An 18901-nucleotide genomic window follows, 5' to 3' on the forward strand; every position below is an offset into this window, starting at 1 on the left:
CTATTCTCTGCCTCCGTTCCCTTTCTCCCCTCAGGCTCCAAGGAGAACAGGGTTGGGGGGGTAAAGAAAGGGCATATAGGAGAGACTTAGAGATTTCAAAATGAATCCCATCTTCAGACAAGATCGGGCGTGTTCAGGGTGGTATGGCCGTAGACGAATACCATCTTCTTAGTGCAATTTTATCCTTGGCAGCACTCAGTCTGCAACATAGCTTTAATTTGCAATTACCTTTAGTCTCTAATCAGGGTTATCTTCTCTGGGAAACAAAATTAGGAGGACTAGAAATGTAAAGTGTAGTGCCGCTTACAGGGCAGTATCTTATCATCTACTTCTCTTCTCTTTTTTTTTTTTTCCTTGTGCCCAATTAGGTGGCCCCGGTGCCTGCTATGATGTCCTCTCTAAAAGCCTGGGACACGCTCCTACTCCTGCTGTGTCTGCAGTATAGCCTACCTGCACAAAGCACCTCCAGGAGGCAGTTCATGGAACAGCATCACCTAAGTTCAAATGAAGAGTTCAGTGCCTACAGCTTGACGTCCTCATGACAGAAAAAAGGCTCTGAGACCGCAGGCCCATTTATATGACATGGTACAAAGTTGAACATATATGCATTAGTAGCAACTGGAAAGATCTTTAAAATTTATATGTTTGGGCGCAGACCCCCATTAAGGTCCTCAGGTACCAGTGGGAGAACTTAAAAAAGTAGATATACAGAGAAACGGAGTTATGTTCAGTTCCACTGCAATGCTGATGGGTATGTCGACAGCATAAACATGAAGGTTCTAGAGCCCATCTTCATCTAGAAAGTCTCACCAGCTCTAGGTGGTTCTGAAAGAGCAGTGAGTAGTTCTCAAATGTCAACCTCCCTCACACACCTTCACTCCACCATTCTGCCACCCACCCCCACCCTTTTTCTTGTCCACCCCTGCTTACAACAGCAACTGTTACTTCTGCTTTGCAATTGTATGTCAGTGTTTTTTAATCACGTTGGTTCTCTGGTATTACAGTTGTACTTTTAGGTTCTCTGTCTAAAATATCGTTCCTCCCTTGTCGTTCTCCTGACTCAGCTCTCTGTTCCTGTGACAAAGTGTTTGAGAGAAAGCATTCAAGGGAGGCTTTATTTGCCTCCTAGTCTCTGGGCTGGCTTTCAGCCTGTAGTCTGCTGGCTCTGCTGTCCTGGGGAGGAGTGAGGCAGAGCATTATGGTAGGGAAATGTGAAAGAGCCTCACTCCATACAGGCTGGAAAGTAGGAAGAAAAGGAAGGGGAAGAGTGTGGAGACGAGATGGTGGCTTCAGTGACTTCCCTCCTCCAGCTGGGCCTCCAGATCCACTCAGCTATGAATTCATCCACAGTCAAAGTCATTACAACCGCCATGACCCGAGTGGCAGATAAGCCTTCAATACAGGAGCCCATGGGAGATCACTGGACAGCCAGACCATGGCAGCATCTTCTTGATTTATCCAAGATTTTTCTGATATCGCCTTTTATGTCTATCCAAACCAATGATCGTTCCACTCCATGACATGTACACACTGTATGTGTACAGTTTGTTTTGTGTGTTAGACAATGCAGTTACGTATTTCAGAAATTTCGCTCGTTCTTATACTTAGGCTCAAGGTATATTTTATGTATGTCCCTGCATACGTGTGATATACCTATGTACTGAGGTAAACACAAGTCTTGATCGGGACAATGGTTATAGTAGCACCTTTACTTCTAGCCAAATGGAAGGACAGGGCAGATTGCAGTAGATAACTGACCTATTGGATCAAATAACATGTAGGTCTCTGGCTCATTGACGATGCCTGCGTCGTCATGACACTGAGAACTGGGCGTAGGCCTGCGAGATTTAAGAAGAAACACATACACCGGTCACCTGTTTTCAGAGAGCACCCCCAAGGCTTTACTGAGATCTCCTTATATACCTGAGGCAAAAGCCTTGGAAAAACAACAAGACAGGTGAAAATCCCCAACCAGGAAAACAGGAGAACAGGAAATTTCTGTGTTGTGGAAAGTCCCGGGCCCAATCAGTGGCGTAAACAATTTCTTAAGAACAACAAGCTGAAAGGCTAAGCGAGGAGAAGGGTGCTATGGAAAGTCTCCGGGCCCAAATCAGCTGCCAGGGGTGTAAACAATTTCTTGCTATATCAGGCTAATAGGCTTAGCGAGGGGGAAGGGAAACACCCCAAGGTAGGGCCCAACAGCTCACAGCAGGTAGTCCAGGAAAGCTGTGGAATTTCTCCCCTCTTCTTATCCTTTGGCTTGGAATTGTAATTTTGTCTTTCATAAAACATACATGAAAAGTGTTCCAATCAGTTGCTCTCCCCGGCCGGAGAAGAATTCTAGCATAAAACAGATAATAAGGAAGATGGTTCTCATAAGGACACTTGCTGCCCAGAGGCCCAAGCTCAGTTCCCAGCACCCATATCAGGTGGCTTACAACCATCGGTGACCCCAGCTCCAGGGTATCCAGTGGTATTTGCACTCATGTGCAACACAGCCACATGCAGCCACACTCCTGCACAGAGTCAAAAACGATAAAAATAAATCTGAAAAACAAAACAAAAACCCAAAACCCCAAGACAGACATCAGGCTATAACCAATGTGGAAGCCATAAACACTGCCTGATTAAAAATAATCCTTCCTAGGATGTCGTGCACTAGTTTTATACCAACTTGACACAAGTCATCAGAGGGAAGAGAGCCTTTTTTCATAATCAGGCTGCATACAAGGCTTGGTTTTCTCTGTTAGTGATCACGAGGAGGGCCCCGCCCATTGTGGGTGGAGCCATCCCTGGACTGTTGGTCCTGAGTTCTATAAAGAAGCAAGCTGAGCAAGTCAGGAAGAGCAAGTCGAAAAGCAGGCCCCCTCCGTGACCTCTGCATCAGCTCCTGCTTCCAGGTTCCCGCCCTCTTTGAGTTCCTGTCCTGATTCCTTTCGATAATGATGTTTATGAAAGTGTAAGAAATAGAGCCTTCCCTCCCAGGTTGCTTTGGTTGTGGTGTTTTGATCTCCATTAGTCAGCCTCTAAGACAGAGGTCAAGATGGTTCCACAGAGGATACTGAGGTCTGAAGGAGACTATCCCCTGTTTATATTGAAACTTGGTCCCCACTTGGAGGTCTGCTTGTGGGGGTAATAAAACCTTTAGGCTGTGGAGCTTTTGTGGGAGGACATATACCATTAGAGCAATCTTGGAGAGTTTACAATCTCATCCAATTCCAGTTTGATCTCTCAGCTTCCTGTTGCAGCTACTCTACTTGCCATGCCTCCCTCATATTTATGGACTCTCTCCCTAGAACCATAAGCCACAATAAACTCCTTCTTCCGTAAGTCGCTTCTGGCTGTGCTTGTTTATTACAGTCAACAATAGGGAAGGGGTATGGCTCTCAGGCTTTGAGATCTCTGATCCCTGGAAACCACTCCAGAAGTAGAAGAGGGAAACTAATGACACAAAATTGTCTCTGACTTCCGTACCATGTCATACCATGCACACGCCACACTCACACATACACATCACATAGAGACACACACAACAACAATAATATGCCATAGTTGTTTTAACATTTTTTTCTGTTATGCGTATGTGTGTATGCAGGTAGACGCATATGTGTGAGGGTGCCTGTGGAGGTGTTATACCCCAGAAGCTAGAGTTACCGATGGTTGTGAGCCATCTAACGTGGGTGTTGGGAACCAAACTCATGTCCTCTCCAAGAGCAACTGCTCCTAACCACTGACACATCTCTCTAGCTACCCCCCAAGCCAAAAACTCCAAAACATTTCTTCTGTAAACCATATATGAACAGTTAGCATCTACTGATTCATTAGGACATTTGTCTTTAGGACCTGGGAAGATGGGTTACTTGGTAAAGTGCCCAACATACAAGCATGAAGGCCTGACTTTAGATTCCGCAGGGCCTGAAAGTTTGTGGTTTGGAATTCAAGAGGGAGTCTGGGGGTACACTAGGTAAGAGACTCATTAGAAGAGTTCCTGACACCATGGCAGACAGCAGCATGGCAAGGGCTAGGAAGGGAGTTCACACCCATATGGCAGAGTGAGGGGGTCATTTCTTAGGGTCTCAGAGAAAGGGGTTGGTTTCCTGTAGATAGGCTGTCTCTGATTTCCTGAGAGATGGCAGGGGAGGGGAGGAAGCCTTGCACAGACAGGAATCAATGGATGTGAGGGAGGAGGAGGGCTTCATCTGGTTTATTGTATCTGTGGTGGTTTGAATAGGCTTAGCCCCCATAGACTGTATTTCAATGCTTGGCCCATGAGGGTTGGCACCGTTAAAAGATGTGGCTTTGTTGGAGTAGGTGCAGCCTTGTTGGAAGAAGTGTATCACTGTGGGGAAAGGATTCCAGGTCTCCTATGCTCAAGCAATGCCCAGAGTGGAACAAAGTCTCCTTCTGCGGCCTTGGGACCAAGAGGTAGAGCTCTCGCTCCTTCTCCAGCACTACATCTGCCTGCATGCTGCCATGCCTGCAATTATGATGACAATGGACTGAGCCTCTGAAACTGTAAGCCAGTCCTTCTGTCTTAGACCTCATTGCTGTGAAGAGACACCATGGCCACGGCAACTCTTAAAAAGGAACACATTTGTGAGTAGCTTACAGTTTTACAAACCACACAGACACCAAGCTCAGTCAGACAGGGATAATTTATTGAGCATTTTATCCCAGGACTGAATGACCAGGGCTGCAAACCAGACTCAGGAGTTGATTATGACCCTACCCAGAATCCTACAGAGCTTTTAAGCCTAAAATCCACCAACATGTGTGCCAAATTATTCCACCAATCAGGATTTAGGGATAGGGGGACTTCCTTAGGAATGTGTCTTTGTTATACACTTATCCTGCTCCCATTGGTTGGGGTATTCAACTGTGGCGGGTGACTTGACTTGCCCAGCATCCATACCCCAACCTGCCAACCAGGATGTCAGGTACCCATGTACATGTGTCTTTCTGCCAAGTGGGATGTCACTTCCCAGGGAGGTCTTTGGTCCCAGCTTATTGTGGCTATCTACACAAAGTAGTTCTAACTGACCTCCATTGTGATTGTTTTCCAAGAACGCCAAAGCGTAAGAAGGACATAACAAAACACACAATCAACTTGGGCATGAGAAAGTTTCCTTGTAACAGTAATAACAACATAAAATGGCTGGCTAGCCAGGCAGGAGTTATCCAGGCCTTAACAATCTCTTGGGTGTGATTGAGCTGTTTTTACTATTTATTAATGTGATGTGTTAGAAAGGGGGGGAAGATGGCGAGGGAGAGGGAGAGGGAGAGGGGGAGGGAGAAGGAGAAGGAGAAGGAGGAGTCTGTTACTCTAGAGTACCATGACTAATACACTTTCCCCTAATTTTTGATTAAACGGTTTAAACAAAGAAAGAAGAGCTTACTACTCCACAACTTTGGGCAGCTAAATATGTTTAGGACCAGCCTTGAACATATCTGACCTTCTCAGACCAGTCAGCTGTAAGGGGTCCCTGCTTGTGGGAGAGAAGGGCAAGAGCCTCAGATCAGGGAGGTGATGGAGAAGCTGGACGCGGGACATCTTTGCTATCTCTGCTCTCCATCAATGGCACCTTTTCTTATCTCTCAGTCTGGCATATGATTTGTGTCTTTTCTGTCCTTCCTTTCTTCCTTCCTTCCTTCCTTCCTTCCTTCCTTCCTTCCTTCCTTCCATTGTTCTCACTGCCTTCTCTTTACCTAAAACTTTTTCCTTTCCTGGTATATATGGCCTTGGTCACTCAGCCTCTGAGGACAGAGACAGGTCTAGAGTATCTGAGGGCGTATCTTCCCCCCTCAGTCTATCTTCACTCTTTCTTTTCTTTTTCCTTGCCTCTACCACTTCTCTCTAGAGACATCTCTCTTCTCTACTTCCCACCTAACACTAACTACTGATGCCATCGTGACTCCTCACTGCCTTTCTCTCTCTCTCCCAGGCAGAGTCACAGTAACCAAGAGCTTTCCTTTTCCGAGCTGTTGGAAATAAGTTCACACTCAAAAAAGAAAGTGCCACCAATGCAATACAATACTCTCCACAGGGCAAACTTTTCTGTAGGAGGGCGAGCTACTCACTGATGTGGAAGAACCAACCCACAGAGTATGCCCTTTCCCTCCTGGCTGAGCTCCAGTGTCTGTCTTTCATGGTTGCTTAGTTTTAAAATCGTTGGCACAAAAGGATGGAGGAAAGCAAGAATGGGCAAGCATCTGGAGAGCCGGAGCGCATCAGCTCACACAGCTTAAACTCTGTATAAACCAAAGTTGTACCAGGTAGGGGATATTAAAAGTTTTACATTCCTTGTCATAAACAAAAGCTTTACAGTGTTGACAGAAAGACTACTAGTTAGTGTTCCGCACAGACTGAGAAAAGTTGCTCCTGAGGGAGTGACTGTGTTGTAGCAAATGCTTACCCTGGTTTCAAGCTCAACAGTGACTTTTATTGGAAACGGTTCTCAAGCCTTGGGGATGAAGCCTTAAACACCAGTTTAAAAGGAAAACATCACCTCAACACTACAGCAACCTCGTCCGTCTCTCCTGAACTTCCAAGCACCTTTTCTGAAGGAAGAAAGGTTACTGGAGCTAAAACAAAACAAAACAAAAAACCTTAACCAGTGATCTTACCCCTGATGAGAAGAGCTGGACACAAAACACAACATGAGAAAACAAACAAACAAACAAAAGCCAAAACAGGAAAACATGCCTCCTCCTCCAAAAATTTCTAACACATAGTAACCTCTATGGAGAACAACTTAGATGGAAAACCAGAACCCCTCCTCAAACAAAAAGAACAACTTAAAATATATTCAAACAAAACACAAACTCCTGAATGAATTTTTTCATCCCAACATGATGTTTCTATTAATTATTTGGGAACTTCATAAAATGCACCTGAATCACACTTTTCTACTCCTTTCCAGGTCCACCCTCCTCTTTTGGACCACCCTATCCCAACCCCTCCCACCCCCAAAATAAATCCCAATTTATGTCGCTCATATACTCATTGGAGACTGGTCAAACTCTCAGTGGCCAGCCTCTTAGAGACAGCTGAGTCCTTCCTCATCCCCAACCAGAAGCCATTAACTTTCCGACATCTTTAAAGGACTCTCTTCCATAGTTTCATGGCTGGATTGTTTCTTTTTGAAGGAGTAGGGTGTCACAGAATCCTTCAATAGCTCTCCTTCTCAGTTATGAATCGGAAGTCATCAACACCACTGCAAAAGATGCCTCCCTGCTGATAGTAACTGGCAGCATAGATCACAGACATTAACATGGTTGCCATTGGCAACACAGACTGCAGGTATCAACGTGGTTTCAGGTGGCAGCACAGATCACAAACATCAGCGTGGTGTCTGGCAGCAACATAGATCACAGACATCAGCTTTGGCTGGGGTATGGACATCAATGTGGTGTTTGGCAGCAGCACTAATTATAGAAGTCTTACAAGGAGGCTTAACCCCGAATGAACCATTCTTCATCTCAGATATCTCGCTGCTCAAACTCAGGATGATTGTGAAGTTAAGCAATGCGTCTCAGGACAGGACCTGCAAGAGCTCCGTGCTGCTGGTGGGGGCCTCCCTGCTGGAACCCTGGGTACCATCATGCCGTTCGCAGCTGACAGGCAGCCCGGAAGCCTTGTGCTCTCCTCCCCTTAACAGGGTAAGCATTGTGAGCAGTGGCACATGAGGCAAGCCGGTTGTGACCTGAGTCACCTGGTGGCTCCTTTGTCTACTTAGACTGTGCTCCTAGTTCAGCTTCTCTCTGCTTCACGGGTGTGGCTCACTCCGCCATCTTTTTTTCCATCTAGTGTTACACAGTCAGGGTGATTGTGTGGTTGGGGACCATGTGCAGGGGTAGGACCTGAATGCTGCTGGACATCATCCTGCCTTTGGCGGGGGCCGGGGCATGACCACCACGTTTGCAACTCATGAGCAGAGCGATGCGTGCCCTGTGCTTTTCCTCCCCAACAGTGCGGCACCCAGCATGAGCAATAGGAATGGCCTCAGCCAGTGCCTCAGGATGAGCTTCGGGCTGAGTCAGGGGTAAGGTAAGGTCCTAGCCATGTAAACCACCTCTACTCCACAAGGACACGCTCCTTTCCCTTGAATGAATTCCAAGAGAATACAAATATGGGAATAACATAAGAACGTCAAATTCAGGGCAGGAAAATATATTTCAGTAAAGAGACAAAAATACTGAACAAAGCTCAAACTGAACGATTGTGAAAAGAAAATACTAAGTAAGTGAAAAGAAAACACTAATTAAGTCAAAGAGTGTTTCAGTGGGGTGAAGGAGAGGCAGAGGAACTTAGACCCATCACCATCTGGGGGCCTTAATCGGATTCATTTTCTCTACTAGTTAAAGATTTACAAAACAGGGGGAAATCCCCAGTACAATAGGTAAGAAGAGTGAAGTTTTCAGACAGAGAAGATAAGACTCTAGGTAAAGAAAGGCTTTTATTAGGGGTGAGGAAGATGTGTGAGCCCACACAGCAAAGCACACAGAACAAAAGACCTATTGCAAAGCAGATGGGGCTTTTAGGAATCTGAAATTCCAGGCTCTTCTCAAGGACTCGGGGTTTTATGGGACTTAAGGGGCCTGCCTTCGGTAATTTAGGGTTGATCAGTTTGAAGAAAGGACAAGCTGGCTGACAGGCATGAAACTCAGGGGTAAACATGTTGTGATCAGGCTTTCTCAGGGGCCCCACGGGTGGGAGAAAGTCTTCCCGGCTTTTCTTTTCTGTTGTATAGTTTAATGTATTTTAATAGCAAACTTACAGGATCAGCACAGAAGACAGACAACATTAAAGACCTGTCCTTGCATGTGGAGAACTCTGTTAGAACAGCATAGTGAACGGATGGAATCTACTGTATGACAAGATGCTACACACACCATTTAGTTGCTGTCAATAGGAAATTTACTTATTTTTAAAAAATCCAAATGCTGGCATTGTCCAGAAAATTTTTAACAGGTTTATTTATATTTGTTATAAAGTTGAACTGTTGAAATGAGATCACTGAAACATTTTGCTTGCATTAATGCTTTACATCTTGCATTTATATTAAAAACTCCACCCAAATGAACGTGGAGAAACTGCCAATACCTGATTCATTTCCATTCCCAATCATAGACTCAGGTACCTTTGACCCCATGGAAAAAATATCTAACATTCAGAACTGCGATAACAGGAAGAAGAGGGAAAAATGTTTTTGCGAATGAAATGTTTCCCCTCATAGTGCACTCTTAAGCATGTTCTCTGCGTATGCAGCGTGCTAGCTGGATGTCTTTGGGCATAATTGTTAGACTTTTGGCATGGAGAGCACCCAGGTTGGCATCTTCAAAAAAGCCAACCAGATAGGCCTTCCTTACGTCCTGCAAAGCACCAGTAGCTGCACTCTGGAAGCGCAGATCTGTTTGAAGTCCTGAGCAATTCTTCGCACCAGACGCTGAAAGGGAAGTTTGCGAATCAGAAGTTCAGTGGGCAACTGATAGCATCTGATTTCACAGAGTGCCACAGTTACAGGCCTGGAACGATGAGGGTTCTTCATTCCTCCAGGAGAGGGCGCACTCTTAAGAGCGGCTTTTGTAGCCAGTTGTTTCCTGGGTGCTTTACCTTAACCTGTGGATTGGCGGGCAGTCTGCCTTGAACGAGCCATGATATGGACATCTCCTTACTGACACCCATTCTCCTTTGGCTGGAGCTCAGCAAGCGAGAGGCGGCAAAGACTGAGAACACCGCAGCTTTTCTTGTAGGCTGTTCGGCTTTGTCTCACTTCAGCGGGATGGGGATGAAGTCAGCCATCTTGGAAGTTCACCACCTTTATTATCTAGTCATGGCCCCTCTTCCTCTCTGTCTACCAGAAATCTAACTCAGACTCCCTCAGGCAGACAGGGAAGGTAGGGCAGGCTGCCTAAGATGTTGGATCCTTACGATGATGGCTTCTTGTTCTCAGAGTCTACTCTGAGGAGAGATTGTGAGAAGGAACGGGGCAGGTATCTAAACAGGACTACTAGGGGAATCGTCCTGTAAAACATCTAACTCAGAGCAGTTAGGGAACTGCCAGCTCTAGTCCCCTCCCATCCTAAGGGGGCTGTTTTTAAGAAAGCTGTTACCTTTCTGTTACATATGGACCAATCTTCTGTTTTTCCTATGTGTTCCATTCTTATCTGCTCCATAGAATGAGCCTAATGGCCCGCTAGCACCAACACCCCTGTTACAGCAAAGTCTCAGCAATTAAACGAACCATATGCAAAATAGTCTATCAAGACCTGAAGACAGCGGCTGGAGAGATGGCTCAGTGGTTAAGAGCACTGATTGCTCCTCCGGAGGTCTTGATTTCAAATCCCAGCAACCACATGATGGCTCACAACCATCTGCAATGAGATCTGATGCTCTTTTCTGGTGTGTTTATATAAAATAAATAAATCTTTTAAAAAAAGACTTGAAGACAGAGTAAAGGAATTGAACCATTTTGTCAGGCTAAATGACGTACACTGAAAAAGCCACTGTGACGTCGCGGTTGGCCTCATGATCCTCCTGCCTTTCCTTCAGCACATCCCACCTGCATGAGTGCAAATGCTTCACCACAACCACAGCCCTTCTGAAATGTGTGAACCGAACACACAGACGCTCTGGGACAACATGAACTGTGGGACTAGTCGGAAATGATTTCCACACCAAAAGCATAGAAAATACTTTCTGTGAATGCATAGAAGAAAATTTCCCAAAGCTAGGGAAAGATATGCCCATCCAGATAGAAGAAACACACAGAACACCAAATACAACCAGAAAATAAAATCCCCATATCATGTCATGGTTGAAACACTGAATATTCAGAATGAAGAAAGTGTATGGAAAGCCTCAGAGAGAAAAACAAAATCACATCTACTGGCAATTAAGGAAAAGACTCAGAGTTGTCCAAGGTGCTAAGGACAGGTGAAGATCAGGTGCTCAGTTTTGAATGGATCACCTATATCATCCTCTCCAAGGCTCAGAAAACATCAAGAAGTGTGGCAGGGTATAACAGCTGGATGATGATGACAGTGATGATGACGATGATGACTATGATGACAATGATGACGATGACTATGATGATGATGATAGTGGTGGTGGATGTGATGATGATGATAGTGGCCATGATATCCTGTCTCACAGACACAATGAGGTCATGGCATGCCTGAACTCACAACATCTGTGGCTGCCTGCCAGGAACTGCACAAGACGGAGTCCATAAATATTCAGTCACAGATAGAGGAGAGAGGCTCATGAAACCTCTCCCAGGAGAGCTAATTGTAGGTGACAGCTCCTGAAGAAGTCATTATCTCCAGTGATGTAGCCTTTGTGGGTTACCCATGCTGCAGCGGAAAGCATTACGGCCGCGCCCACAAGACCAGTCCTGTTGAAACCCTGTAGGTCACAAAGTACAAACCAAACCAAACCTAAACTAAACCCGGGCAAACGCCTGGTGGCAGGAAGGGGAAAGGGCTGGACTGGGAGGAGGATAGGAGAGAGGGGCTATTGAGGTGACTCAACAGATAAAGGAACCTGACTCCAAGGCTGATCCTGGAATCCATTCTGTAGAAAGGGAAAACCAGATCTTACAAATTGTCCTCTGATCCCCACAAGGTACCATGACACAAGTTTGTGCATGTGTGTGCGTGCGTGTGTGTGCGCGTGCGAGTGCCCATGCATTCACACATGCGCGCGTGTGAGCGCCCATCTGAAAACATATGCACTAAATACATATAAACAAACAAAATATAAATTAAAAAATGCAAAATCACATGTGGCAGCCTCCCCATGGCCTTTGGTGGTTACATGGACCACAGACATCAACTCAGACCCCTCCTTCTGCAGGGCCATGAACCTGACCAGGCCTGATTATTTAAAAAGAGAGGAGGCGTGAGTGTGATCGAGTGTTAGCGTCTGGGTATGTTTATGGCGCTGTCAAAGAAGAAACGAACTGTAAAAGCTGTTTGTGGAGCAGACCATGCCCTTGATGACCTCCACACACTTGGCTGAGACACACACAGCCCTGTGCCATGGGGAAGACACCAGAGGCACAGGTGCCGCTAAGACAAGCAGGTGAGTGGTGGAGAGACGGAAGAGAGAGAAACAGAAAGATGTGTTCACAAGGAAGGGAGGCTGACTGCAGGGTAGTGAAGAGGAGTCTGGGTGCGTAGCCTGTGGTACTCTCTGAGGACATGGTGAGATCCTGGCCTGGGCTACCACTGAGCACCATGTCTGGGTTCATGGCCCTGCAGAAGGAGGGGTCTGTGTTGATGTCTGTGGCCCATGTAACCACCACCAAAGGCCATGTGGAGGCTGCCACCTGCGACGGCGTTGATGTCCAAGGGCTATGCAAAGCTGGTGTCCTCACTTGTGCAGTGTGGGGACAGCTCGGCCCTCACCAGCTGCAGTAGGAAGCAGCTTCCCCCTACCTTACTGGAGAAGCACAGTACAACTGGCCCTGGTTTGGGGGATTGCGGGTGAGCTGGGCCCCAAGGGTATGAGTACAGGAGAACTGGCTGTGCTCATGGGCCATCTGGTGGTATGGGCATGGGAAAGATGCCTCCCCACCCCCACCCTGGCCACATGGAGCAGAGGAGAAGACTGGCCCCGCCCTTTGCCAACTGTAACATTCGGGAGAGCGCCCTAAACCCTGCTTAGGCAGGACAGTAGAGCTGGCCAAGGAGGTGTGAGCAGAGGAGAGCTATGAGGCTGACCAACTCAGCTGCGACCCAGCCCCTGATCCAGGGGTGTGAGTGGGCTCAGTCCAACGTCCACCCCATCGATGACCTGCTGGAGCAGAACCAAAGCTGCCGGTCTCTGTGACCCAGGGCAACAGCAGGATGTCTGAGAGGAGTCCCAGTGAGGATCCACTCTTGATAGTGGAGCAGAAGCCAGAGGCATCAAACGGGACCAATGACTCACTGCGATAAACATCTGCAGATGAAGCTGTCTCGGCAGAAGGGTGTGCTGTGCTGTGTTACACACTGTTACACACACTGTGAGATTTTGTTTTTCTTTTCAGGGAAAGGTGCAAAGGCAGAGGGTAGATATGGAGGGATGAATGTGTTGTGTTAGAATCGTGGCTCACATCCGGACAGACCACACCAGGCAGTGCAGTTCCACATGAGAGAGGTTTATTGTGTGGGAAGGGAACTAAATGGGTGACAGAAAGGAGGAAGAGAGAGAGAAGAAAGGGCAAAGGTCAGGAAGGCTCTGCCGTTTATTTAGGCAGTGACCTAACCGCTTGTAGTTAAAGGTAGGAGCTAAACCAAATGGACTCTGGGAATGTATGGCCATTGCCATGGCAACAGATGCACGGGTCCCTGTGGCCTATGGTGACATCATCATCATCACTGGGCTTGGAGGGGATCTGTAACCAACTATCAGGCCAGTTCCTGATACCAACAGAACGGATGAGTGGGATAGGTGTGCATGATGGGAAATTCTCAAAGAATCAATAAAAAGTTTGTCTTTTAAAGCTCTTTTTAAAGATGCACGTGGGGTCGGGGAAGTATATGAATGTAATTGCAGGGGCCCAAAGAGGCCAAAAGCATCCGATTCCCCCTGGAGATGCAGTTACAGGAGGTCGTAAGCTACCTGAGACAGGTGCTGGGACCCGAACTCAGAGTCTTTGCAGAAGCAGTAGACATTCCTGTCCATGAAACAATTTGTTCAGCCTTTTTTTTTTTTTTTTTTTTTTTTTTTTTTTGGAGCTGGGGACCCAACCCAGGGCCTTGGGCTTGCTAGGCAAGCGCTCTACCACTGAGCTAAATCCCCAACCCCTTCTTCAGCCTCTTTAAAACATTTAAAGCACATTTTCTGTTTTGTCGTTGTTGTCTATTTTTCTGTTTGGGACACTGCTCCTTATCACCCGGGCTGGTCCTTGTCAGCATCCTTTAGTGCTAGGGTGACAGGAGCGGACCACCGTGCCTAGCCATATATCAACATTTGAGTAACTATAACGGCAAATATTGTGGTTCCTTCTCTTCCTTCCGTGACCAAAACCCCAGGCAGAATCAGATTGATAGAGGGAAGGGTTTACTCTGGCTCACAACTTAACCCTGTCATGGTCAGGGAGGCACAGCGACAGCGGTGTGTGAACTATATTTATCTCAGTCAGGAAGTAAGAGCAACCAGAGGCAGAGCCCTGTACACGCCTCAAGGCCCACGTGCAGTGACCCACTCCACCTCGCAAGGTCCCACCTCCTACAGCTTCCACGAGTTTCCCAAACGGTTGTACCACCTGGGGCCTACTTACTCAAACACTCAAGCGTGTGGGGGATCTTGTAAAACTCCGACGGCAGTGGTTACACCGCAGGGCGACATCCCTGTGGATATTCGTCAAAGTAGGTATGGTGGTGCGGGCCTGCACCCCAGCTCTACTGAACAAGATGCAGGAGGATACCGAGTTGGAGGCAGGCCTGGGCATGTGTCAAGACACCATGTGAAAACCTGACTGAGTAAAAGTGTACTATGTAACCGTGCTAATCTGGGGAAACAGTGCAGGGTTGCTTAGAAAGAAGTAAGGTCAGAGGCAGGAAGTCCAAGTGGAGGCCTTCAGGGCGATGAGGTACAGCAATCGTGTGTCTCACACCAGTCGGGAGGAGAGAACAGACTCGAAGGCACGCACCCTACCTTTTCTCGTCTTCTTCATGCTTTTGGGTCTGTTCACACACAGTTCTCACTGCCAAGGTCTTACCTCTCTGCTGCCTCACTAGTCAGTCCTCAAACACAGCTCAACTTGGGTGGGTGCCTTTCAATAGCTCTTGTTCCCTTTAGTGCAAACCACACTGTGAATGCTGTTCACACTTATTTATAGCAGGCTTATTTACCCACTGTCTTTCAAAAGACTATAAGCTTCTAAATATGAAGTAGCCTAGTGTCTGGCCCCATAGACGTATACACAAACAAATGGTTTATTCAAGTGTCCTTTCAGTAACTCACCTTTCCAAGTATGTGACAACTATTATACAAATATACAATGTATATATATACATATATGTATATATATACATATATATATATATTGTTTTTTTTTGTTAAGAGACTGAAATCACAGGGCTTCAAAAACGCAAGCTCCAGTCAAACACAAAGTGCTAAGCCCACAGCAAGTGGTCAGGCGCTTAAAACTCTGAGCTTTGAGCCTACTCATTTCTTGAGTTGAGTTTATTCTCCCTTTTCACTGACATGGAAACGTTTAAAGAGCTTCCTTGGAGGAGGAGAGTCTTAGTCCACTACACTTCTGCAAAATCTTCTCTGGTTTCTCTTTCATGGTTTAAGAATAAATCTTGCCCTGCCCCACCTAGGCAGCTGTGCCTGGCCTGAAGCAGTGAGGCAAACAAAGCTTTCTGAGCCTGGGACTCATCAACTGCCCCTGTCACAGTAGCAGCCCAGCAGGAACACCTGGTAAGAGAGGTCCTTCAGGGCCCTGGCCAGGCAGTGGGGTTGGCTGGGAAATGCTGGCTGGAGAGGGCAGGTAACATAGAGGGGATTAGAGGTGGAAGCTGTGGGGGTCCCTGCAGGTATCACACAGGGACTAGAACCCCAGGAAGAGATAAGAATGAAACCCAGGTACAAATTTACTTCAATCAACCTGGATCGGACTTCAGGGAGTGTAATAACAGGTGGTTTATTGCCAGTGTATTTAGTTCTTTCTCTGAATCCTTCAACAGGGGTCCCGTTCTCAGTTCCTAGGTTTGCTGCTGGCATTCGCCTATGTATTTGCATTATTCTGCCTGTGTCTCTCAGGAGAGATCTACATCCTGTTCCTGTCTGCCTGCACTTCTTTGCTTCATCCATCTTATCTAGTTTGGTTACTGTATATGTACGGGCCACATGTGGGGCAGGCTCTGAATGGGTGTTCCTTCTGCCTCTGTTCTAAACTTTGCCTCACTATTCCCTCCCAAGGGTATTCTTGTTCCCCTTTTAAAGAAGGAGTGAAGCCTTCACATTTTGGTCATCTTTCTTGAGTTCATGTGTCCTGTACATCTAGGGTAATTCGAGCATTTGGGCTAATAAACACATATCAATGAGTGCATACCACGTGTGTTTTTCTGTGATTGGATTACTTCACTCAGGATGATATTTTCCAGTTCCATCCATTTGCCTATGAATTTCATAAAGTCATTGTTTTTGATAGCAGAGTAATATTCCACTGTGTAGATGTACCACATTTTCTGTATCCATTCCTCTGTTGAAGGACATATGGGTTCTTTCCAGCTTCTGGCTATTATAAATAAGGCTGCTATGACCATATTGGAGCATGTGTCTTTGTTGTATGTTGGAGCATCTTTTGGGTATATGTCCAAGAAAGGTATAGCTGGGTCCTCAGATATAATTTGGGGGAAAAGTTTCCTGCTGTAGTTCAATCTCTGGTGCACAAGGAACTGTATAACATTGAAACTCAACTCATGGTAGTATCATTTCTTCCAGGAGGATGGGTTCTAAAGACAGGTACCTATACAAGCTTAAGGGCCAAAGGGTCTAGCCTGGTCTCAGTCATACAGAGAGCATAGAGGTCATTTGTGCCATTAGCCACCTCTGGTCCTTGTTGTGGGAGCTTGGGGAGCCTCAGACTATAAGAGTCATTTACATTAGGAGGAGCCTTCAGTCCTGGTTGCAGGAGCTTGATATGGCTGGCCCAAAAGATGCCACCGATCACCAGGCGGTTAATCACCTCCCATTCTCAGCTTTCAGGATGGAAGGACAGGTTTTGTGTGCTTAACATTCCTGGTTTCTGTGAAGATCTGTGGATGCACGGATGTTCGTGCTATGTTCCCAGCAGGAAGAACTGCGTGTATGAATATAGGTCAAAGACGGTGAGATTCGACAATCAGGGCGGCCTGCTCATCTCCTGTACTCCTCACCGGACTTCACATTTTTCATAGAATTATGAGACTGGCTTTCTTCTTTTCAAAAGAGCTATGAAATCATCAAAGGAAGAGAGAAAAAAACCAAAGTAGTCATGATGGATAGGTTTGCTCTTACTGCTTCTTCTGTGACCACATTCTTTCTTCTTTCTAGGCAAAAACCATGGCGGTAGACCTTCCCAGGTGCCTTCCTCTCCTATTGCTGCTGGGGCTGTGGGAGCCCATGGGTCTGCTTTGCACTCAGCCTAAGGGTCTGTCCAAGGCGCGCTGGTTTGAAATTCAGCACATATGGGCTAGTCCTCAGCAGTGCAATGCAGCCATGCATGGTGTCAACAACTATACCCGATACTGTAAGCAGAAGAACACCTTTCTGCATGAATCTTTCCAGAATGTGGCTGCTACCTGCAGTTTGCCCAACATCACGTGCAAGAACGGCCGGAAGAACTGCCACGAGAGTGCGAAGCCTGTCAAAATGACTGACTGCTCACACACGGGGCAAGCCTATCCTAACTGCCGCTACAGTGGTGATGTCCAATACAAACTCTTCGTTGTGGCCTGTGAACACCCAAAGAAGGACGACCCTCCCTACCAACTGGTTCCTGTGCACTTAGATAAGGTTGTGTAAGGCTTAGGGTCTTCCCTGATGTTGGCATAGGCTCTCTTGCAGTTTATCCCTCTTTGCCTTTTGTTCCCACAGAAAAGGAAAAGGGTTGGAAAGATTAAGGTGCCTAAGCTATCCAAATGGAGGGTTTTCTTGTTTTGTTTTGTTTTTTAAAAAAAGGGAGTGCATGAGTAAATGAGCACTTACTTAGTGCACAGAGGTCCCTAGTTTCAATCTCCACCCCACCACCACCACCAAGAAAGAAACAAAGAAAGAAACAAGGAAAGGAGGAAGGAAGGAAGGAAGGAAGGAAGGAAGGAAGGAAGAAGAAAGAGGGTTACCTTTGCTGAAGGAGGAATAGAAGAAAAGCATAACGAAGGTCCAAGCTTCTGAACACTTTATCCTGCAATTTTTTTTGCATCAAGCTTTATTGTACTATGCTCATAGAATTAAAAAAAAAATCTTCTTTTTAATATAATGAGTGTGAATTTTGCCAGGTTATTTGTTGTGTGTGTTTTGACAGAGAGCCCTGGCTGCTCCTCAAGAAGACCTAGGTCTGATTCCCAGCTCCCACAACCACCGGGAACTCTAGCTCTGAAGGATCTGCCAACCTTTTCTGGCCTCCAAGAGTACCACACATTTCCATGGCGCACAGACATTCATGCAGGCCAAGCACCATGCACATAAAATAAAGCTCAAAAATATTATTTTATTTCATCGATTTATGTGCTAATTTTTGTTACCCCTTTCTGTTTTTCTGGGTTTAATTTGATCCCTTCCCATTCTCCCTTCTCTTAGGACAGGATCCCATGTACCTCAGGGTGACCTAGAACTCACTATGGAGTTGAAGCTGAGTTTGAATTCCTAATCCTTGACTCCTTCACAAGTGCTGGGATTGCAGGTGCCTCGTTCACTTGCCTACCACTTGCCCACCGTATTTTTTCCTGGCTCTGGAAAGAACATAACTAGACTTAGTCAAGAGCACTTACCTTGCTTGTGCTGAAATTAGAAGTGAGCTCAACAGGTATTGTTAATCCTGACATTTGCTAGAAAAAACAACTCTGTCATTTGTTGCTAAATTTGAAGCAAGCTTTATTATATACTAAATACTGACCAAGAGACAAACTTTGGTCAGAACCATTCCCTGGAATTTCCAAGCTGGATTGGCCTTGAGCCAGGTGTTTCTGGGCTGGGGGTGGGGGTTGGTATAAGGACAAACCTATAGGCTTTCTCCGTGCTCCCCACAGTGATTCTTCACGGAAGAGACAGCCTTTGGTTCCAAACTGTTTATTGATTGCTCATTGTGGAAAATGGGTACACACCACCTCCTCAGGGTGGACCAGAGATTCAGTACCTTTTGTAGGAAGGGATGTCCAAGAAGGGGCGTTTATTGGCTAAACCCTCAGGGCTCATCTACCT

General features: G+C 46.3%; 1 protein-coding gene and 1 pseudogene across 1 annotated transcript; both read left to right on the forward strand.

Moving 5' to 3' along the window:
- The first annotated feature begins 374 nt into the window (after nucleotides 1-374).
- Nucleotides 375-800, forward strand: LOC116913588 (annotated as a pseudogene).
- Nucleotides 801-15376: 14576 nt separating this feature from the next.
- Nucleotides 15377-17954, forward strand: Rnase6 (ribonuclease A family member k6). Its single transcript, XM_032918321.1, has 2 exons — nucleotides 15377-15418; nucleotides 17036-17954. Exon 2 carries the CDS (start codon nucleotides 17045-17047, stop codon nucleotides 17504-17506), a length of 462 nt encoding a protein of 153 aa, XP_032774212.1. The 5' UTR covers nucleotides 15377-15418; nucleotides 17036-17044; the 3' UTR covers nucleotides 17507-17954.
- The last annotated feature ends 947 nt before the right edge of the window (nucleotides 17955-18901 follow it).

This window comes from Rattus rattus, chromosome 12 (assembly GCF_011064425.1).
Source record: "Rattus rattus isolate New Zealand chromosome 12, Rrattus_CSIRO_v1, whole genome shotgun sequence".
Lineage (NCBI taxonomy): Eukaryota > Metazoa > Chordata > Mammalia > Rodentia > Muridae > Rattus > Rattus rattus.